This window comes from Megalops cyprinoides, chromosome 3 (genome assembly GCF_013368585.1).
Source record: "Megalops cyprinoides isolate fMegCyp1 chromosome 3, fMegCyp1.pri, whole genome shotgun sequence".
Classification (NCBI taxonomy): Eukaryota; Metazoa; Chordata; class Actinopteri; order Elopiformes; family Megalopidae; genus Megalops; species Megalops cyprinoides.
The window spans coordinates 5,855,009-5,862,688 of NC_050585.1; the positions used below are offsets into that span (position 1 = coordinate 5,855,009).

A 7,680-nucleotide genomic window follows, 5' to 3' on the forward strand; every position below is an offset into this window, starting at 1 on the left:
GCTCAAACATCTTCCCTAATTATCTAATAGCATTGCCGCGAGAATTCTGTGTTTATTGAAACACTTTCAGCATTAACCACAGTGATTGGAAATGTGATGACAACTCGATATCAACAAATTACTGTCTGTAGCATGGACATGAAAGAGGAGTGCCTGCTTGTTTTCTCACAGAGTTTAATATCGATAATTAGAGCCAATTTAGGGGAAAATTAGCAGGCATTACCTCTTGCAATAAAGTAACCCATGCAAACATACCAATCACAAATTAACATATGGCTTCAGGAAGGAAGCTGTCGACGAAGAAGTAAAAATTGATTGAAAATATTTTTGGTCATTCGTGTATGTATTTGGGTTTTCATTTAATTACTGTTGTGGATTTCAATCACCTTTTTAAAGATTTTGATACAGATGATTTTTTCGTACAGATGCAATTTTGGATTAGATGTTGACATCAATTGACGACATAAATCTTTACTTACTTGCAACACAATCTTCACTTACTACAAAACTACCTTTACCTCAAGCATTAAAACAAAAACATCGACTACTACCACCATTATTACCACAAACAATGCAACTACCACCTAAAAGGTGGTGGCGGGTGCTAGCCTACTGGTGTACAAGCGAGCGTAGTACCTTGAATCGGTATAGGATCTTCGAATATTTTATGGTAGCATTTACAGGTGATTGCACGGTTAGTTTACGTCAGCTCTTTTTACACAAAGGTTCACGAGTATAGTAAAGAAGAAGAAGAAGCATGTCTATATAATAGCGGATTTGTCTAAACGCTGTTAAACACACGGTTAAAGGCGCGCGTCAGAGACGACCTAGCAGACTCCTGTTACAAGGGTATTTCAGCACCATGGTGAGCGACCCTCCCTCTCTGTTGCCGTCAGTATAATTAATCCATACAGAACTAATTCAATCCTCCGCCCCACCGTTGTGCTATTGGCTAATCACAAATCTATTTCACAATTTGTTGCTGTCATTCCCCTTCAATAAATACTAATCCACCTGGTACCACTCACTGGTTGCGTCTCAGATTATAATTCTAAGGGTTTCAAATTCAGGAGAGGGAGGTTCGGTGTTGATACCGCGTGGCTGTTGAGGTGCAAATAACATAACGCCACCTTCGCGGGATTCAGTCCTTGCACGGTCTTTGCAGAGATTGGAGATGAATCTAAACTACACATCTCCTGTCCCCCAGATGCCAGCCCAAAGGTCAACATCGTTCTTCATCGAAGACATTTTGCTACACAAACCCAAGCCACTGAGAGAAGTGTTTCACTCGCCCTTCTCGAGCTCCCTGGCGTCCCGGATGCCTCTTCTGGAATATGGATATCCCTTGATGCCAACTCCGATACTGGCGCCTCATCCTCACCATCCCCTTCACAAACCTGAGCACCATCCGTATTTCTTCACCTCCGGTAAGTGAATGCACTTGCTAAAATGATCTGTGTAGTAGCTCTAGCAGTTGCAGTATAAATATAATAATAATAATTGTACGATAACGATAAATAGTAACTGTAATATAGTGATACTTGCTTTGGTGGTAAAGAAAATAATACTTCAGATTGTCTCACGAAATAACTCGTGAAAGCAACACTTTGAAAAAAGACGACATCAAAAAATAATAGTCTGGAATGTCGACGTGATATTTTGTACTGTTTTTAAGTAGAATAGCGAACAGTGTTCATCGATATGCAACAAGTTAATATGCAGAATCGTACTCCTGTTAAGAACGGGCCGTTTAGTCTTTATGTGCGCTACGAAAAAAAAAACATTTCTTCTCAAACGAACACGAATACAGTTTGATAAAATCAGATACGTGATGTTAATGTAAGCATTAAACGGTATTTGTATTCATAGGCAAATGGACCCAATCTTCTTTAGGGAGAGATTTTGTGTGAATATATTTCGCATTTAAACATGATGGATGGCCCATTTCTGGCGGTTTTCTCTTTCAATCTCGTGAATCAACGCGAAAATAGAATTGTGGCTGCTTTGTGTCTATGTTCAAAAACACTTTATAACAAACTTAACTCGATAACAATACATAACCTGAGGATGGCTTGGTTGATGATCATTGTGCTTGATTGTCGTTTTTAATTTTTCATACAAACCACAGTTTCACAGGTCTGTTGTATTTATTTCTAAAGGGATGCAGGTGCCGGCACTGTTTCAGCATCACCCGGAGTTGCCCGGCAAACACTGCAGACGCAGAAAGGCCAGAACCGTGTTTTCGGACTCCCAGCTGTCAGGACTGGAGAAAAGATTTGAAATCCAACGGTACCTCTCCACTCCAGAGCGAGTGGAGCTGGCGACAGCGCTAAGTCTCTCAGAAACACAGGTAAGAAATATTTCTGAAAGCCATATCCCTCAGATACTCGTAAATACATGATTTGAGTTTTTAAAATATGAAACCTTTGTCATACAGGTAAAAACCTGGTTTCAAAATAGAAGGATGAAGCATAAAAAACAACTACGGAAAACACAAGACGACCAGAAAAATCCAGGTGACTTGGACCGATCCATGGAGAACTCGAGTGAGAACGAAAGTAATGAAAAACATGCAGAAGATGTTAAAACGGGAATGAACCAGGACTCATATCTGCTCGAAGAAAATGAAGACGATGTAGATATCGAAGAAGATGATATTTGTTCGCCGGAACATCTATTATAATTAAAGACACACATTTTTAAAAGTTTCCATTGAAAACCCATTTGCTGTACGTGGTATCTTTCAGAAAAATATACAGCCTTTTCTAAGTATCAGTAATAACAGCGTTATAAAATTATATTTATTGAAGAGCTTGCGAGGACATTCATTGACAGTAACATGTCTTTAACAGATGTGGTGATTTGCTTACACGACAGAATGGTTTCAGGAGTGTTTTCAGGAGCAATTGAGTAGCCGATAAAGTATAGGGGAGTGTAAGATGCCATGAATTAACCAGAATTGTGATTCCCATTATTATTATTATTATTATTATTATTATTATTATTATTATAAACATGTTACGACTATTACATTATAACCCACTATTTTATGTTATGATATAACCAAACGAAGATATTTATCCCTTTCCTCTTTTTAAAATATTGAGCTTTTTTAATATGTTGTTTCGAGTAACGAGAAAAACGAGAATATTGTAAAGACAATCTGTAAATTATTTTTACTGTGTATTTATACATTGATAAATACAATTAACAAAAATGCCGCCTCACATTCCAACACATAACTGTGACGTTTTTAATCTTATGTTTAGCACTTTCGCGGGTCTTTGTTTATGCAGTTCGTTTAAATTGTTAATTAGTTGTACAGTCCCTTTTCACCATGTGATTTGTCTTTATTAAATGATATATTAAAGAAGTATTATGTTCCAAAAAGGTTGCACGCTACAGGGAAATGTCGGTGCCGATTTTGTGATTAAATAAATCATAACATTCAAAAATAAGAAGTGACTGGCACAGGATGTAATCCGAATGATAAAGCGAATTGTAAGAATGGGTGATCGAAAAATATAGCACTTGCTTGGACTCGTTTTTTTTTTTTTTTACATACAGTTGAATCACGCCTGTTGTATTAATAACATTGAGACGCCGTATTTCAAGGGGTTGAGCTTTGGTATCCTTTGATTAAGATAAAGCCAGTGTACCACATGTAATTACATAGAGTGCTCAATGCCATACACCTTGTTTATCACCGAAAAATTAGACAGTCTTTCATATTTTCGAGTTTTACCTCCAATATTCGTTAACGCGATGGCCGTCTTATATTTACAAATATGTGTTATTATTGGTATGTTTCTTAATTAATTGTGTCAACTGTAATCAGTCTACAAGGGTAACAAACGATTGAGATATACAACCTATATGCAGTAGATACGGCTAGATTAAAAAGTGTGTCAGACTTAGTGTAATAAAATAAACCCCTATGTGTCTGCCGTCACCATTTTACTTGATCCTTTGTATGAGTTTAACTTTTCAGTTTGTTTATCCATTATTATTATTCACTGGCAATGTGATAAGTCAGTGCAAGAATTTTTATTGTGGTGTGCCTGGTTAAAATGAACAGATCCCATGGAGTGTGTGGGAGCGGGATGAATTAGGCGCTGCCTGCTTAAGATAGCACATGCTGAGCTACATGACTCGATTCCAGTGGTATCAGGGCCCTGCTGGGTGAACAGGGGAAAGGCATTTGAGTCCAGCAACAATAAACTGTCTTTACTGTCTGTGAGAAGAGAGAGCAGAGCCCATTCCCGTGGTAAAAAAAAACGTGGGGATTTGAGATATGACACAGATTTTACGAAAACCTCAATGCCATCTTAAAATGTCACCATAACTATGGGACTTTGGTTTTCTTTCGAGTTCAACTCAACACACTAGTATCACGAAATAATTATTTTAACGCTTACTTCCAGCTAACTTTCATGCCGGTTAGGGTGCTTTTCACTTTCTGGTAATAAAAATCATACCGCACTGGAATTAATTGTTTATGGTAGTTTACTTTAATGAGTTGTTGTTGTTTTTTCGTTTTGTTTTGTTTGTTTTTTTTTTTTTTTTTGTAATTCACGCTTGGTTGTTCTTTGGTTAGAGATCCAGGGAATCTCGGTTATATAGGCCTATTTATTGGCCTGTTATGAAATTTCAGTCCAATAAATGAAAGGAATGTGTTGACTTATTTGTTTTGTCTTAACAATGTAGTCGCCGTTTTAAATATTGGCAGTACAATAATGACGGCTGCATCCTTATCGTATAGCCAAATTTTAATCGACTGAACTAATTACGATAGGTCTTCCGATAACTTTTCAACCTCATACGTCTCTGCTGCAATCTGGCAGGTTGGTTTACAGTACCGCGCTTTTCTTAAACGTGAATACGATTAAACTTGTGGGCTCAAAAAACTAAATTTACTATTTCATGTAGCGTACACACTTCTGTATTCACAGAATGGCATATTATTGTTGCAAATACGCTGCAAAAACTTGGATAAAGAGAAAATGAATGCACAGATATCGGGTATATTGTGAGCAAATAACACACCACAACTATAACAATATGGGCCAAACTACTAGTGAGTCGCGTTATCCTGGACCATTCTATTTTCGTCTTCGTGGTGGACATGTGCTACAAAACTGACGAATACCATGGGACATTACGGCTAGACGTATTACACTAGAAGGCCAAAAGAAGTGGGGAGTCCACATCCCGTGGTCTGAATGAGTTTTCCTTCACCTGTTGAGGCTGATCGTGTGGTTAGCACTGTTCTCACACGTACAGTTAACATCCACGATTAGGGTTTACACCGTGAACAGAAATCAAAACGTGTTATTGCTGTGGTCAGTTTTGGCTTAAGGGTCTCTTATGTCGGCTGTATGTTTTGGTCCCATGTCAACAGTGAATCCAAAGACTGGTCGTTTTCTGTTGAAAGGCTGAATTATTTGCTGTTGCAAGCGGTCAAAGTGATGGTAGACCTCTAGGGTGTGTCTTTATTGGTGACGGTATTGATTGTCGTATTAAATCGCCCAGTGCCTCACGGTGCTACGTAAGTAAATGCAATTAAGGACTATCGCAATACCTTGAAGAAAGGTAAGATTATAGCATACCGAAGTCCCTGGCTTTAAAATAAAATGTAACTTTAAATAGCCCAGGTCTCTTCAAGTCCGCAACATCTTAAGTTGTATAATACCAGCACGAAAACCTTTTGATACCGCGTTATAGACACACTGCCTCGGTGAAATATTAGAATCTCTTAAGTTGTAAACTGGCCGGTAATTAAACTGAAATGAAGTCGAGGGCGAGGATATTCTGTGCACTTCTCAACATTTACTACTTTGAAACACAAAGTTCTAATTTACATTTAATTGCATTTAATAACGTAATTACATCGGATGGTTTCGCCACGTGTACTTGCAGTTTAATGCACAAAATCAAAATATTCATTACTTCAATCATACAGTCTCAAACAATATACATAGGTAATTGTAAAGCAAACCTACAAATAAGACCAATATAAAACAACACATTTTTGTTGACTATTGCAATCTACTGTTTTCTTGTGAACAGTTTACTTGTGTCTGATCCTCCTTTACAGTAAATGTCTTTGAATGTTTTTGACACATGTATCATGGTTTACCTTTAAAAGGTGTACTAGTTTCTAGGTAATATGCAACCACTGTACAAATGCTGAACCATGTAAATTAGACACTAAGAGACACATTTTTAAAAATAAATTTCTTGATTAACTAGTAAGATATGATAAGGGGACAGACATTTTTACAGTGATCCAGTTGGATTTTTATCATGCTTTTCAAACAAAAAGACAGCAGGAACCAGCAGAGTATGTTTTAATACTGTTCACAGTATTATGATGTTTTTCAGCTACTATTTTTAAAACAACATGATACAATCCACCTGGATCGTAATCAAAAACTAACATGATTCTGTGTCCCCAAATGGCTATGGTACCCCGAACATACACTGTGAGCGCACAGTACAAGTAAAGTGTTAAGCAGAAATAAACAGTAACAGTATGCAATATTTTCAAAGCCTCTTTTTTTAATGGTACACCATTTTCTTGTCTATTTATTGAGCTTCTGAATGAGATCATTACTGTTGCCAGATGGAGGACAACCATTTTCTTCTGTCTCTCTTTTGAGGAAATTGCAGCTTGCCAGTTTCCAAAAAAATGAAAACAATTTGCATTAGTATTTAGAAAGAACATCAAAAGATCTACTGTGAAGCGAGGTGCACATTTGGCCCCCTTCTTTTGAAAACTCCCCTTAAACACACACGCACACAACACAGCCCTTCATTACAAATGACAGCCATTACAGAACTTATATACTCATTTAAATGTGTACCAGGAGGCAGTTCACATTAATTTGGGAGGTTTACATTAATAGGGCTGATTTTTCTTTTCAAAGCGGATGTGCACTACTTTCCCCCCCTTTGAAAAGCAATTCATTTCGTTTCAAAACGTGATTCTGATTTACAGAGAAAATAAAAAGCGTGAAGAGAATAGGCCGTGCGGAAGGTGATCAATTAAAAGATTAAGCATTTTGCAACACATGGATGCATCTGCATTTTCATCTAATAGCCAGGCCATCAGCTCATTTTCAGGGGGCTGCTGCCTCCTTCAGTGTCGTCCTCAGATCAAAGGCAGCGCGTCTGCCTGGGCTTTCCAATCGGTAAAAGGGATGCTAATTTAGCCTCCTTCATGTGTGGTGGTGAGAGACTCCTTCAATTAACTGAATTCTATGGCAGGGGGAAAAAAATAAAAAGATGCAAAGAGAGTTGATCTGGAAAGGCAGCATTTCTCATTAATTCAAAAGGTCCGGTATTTATTACCCCCTCGCATCTGAGGCTTAACACTAAAAACACAGAGCATCAAAGGAGCCATGATGGGTTAAATTGAGACTATAATCTAATTAAAATATTACATATGGGTAAATAGCTCTTTGATAATCATCTAAAGGTTCCATTAAAGAAATAGGTGCTTGAGATTGTTTTATGGGGGGAGAATTATCACTTTAAAATACAGAAAACAAGTTTGCCGGCTCTAATCAGGACGGCTTCAAAGTGTCACCATTTTTTGACCCATTTTTATTTTAACGGGAGAAAAAAAAGAGGAAATATTCAGAGGGATAATCAGGGAGGAACAAAAACAGCAGATTA

The 7,680-nt window shown here is 37.5% G+C and overlaps 1 protein-coding gene across 1 annotated transcript; it reads left to right on the top strand.

The window, feature by feature from the left end:
* Positions 1–1,174: 1,174 nt before the first annotated feature.
* Positions 1,175–2,683, top strand: bsx (brain-specific homeobox). The gene is made up of 3 exons (XM_036523083.1): positions 1,175–1,427; positions 2,160–2,350; positions 2,438–2,683. The coding sequence occupies exons 1-3, from the start codon at positions 1,175–1,177 to the stop codon at positions 2,681–2,683; spliced, it is 690 nt and encodes a 229-aa protein (XP_036378976.1).
* Positions 2,684–7,680: the final 4,997 nt, after the last annotated feature.

Bases quoted from the DNA above. Each gene is read 5' to 3' on its own strand.
- bsx (XM_036523083.1), top strand. From the start codon at position 1,175: ATGAATCTAAACTACACATCTCCTGTCCCCCAGATGCCAGCCCAAAGG. The intron at 1,428-2,159 runs GTAAGTGAATGC...TTATTTCTAAAG, and splicing joins TCCGTATTTCTTCACCTCCG to GGATGCAGGTGCCGGCACTG. The intron at 2,351-2,437 runs GTAAGAAATATT...TTTGTCATACAG, and splicing joins TAAGTCTCTCAGAAACACAG to GTAAAAACCTGGTTTCAAAA.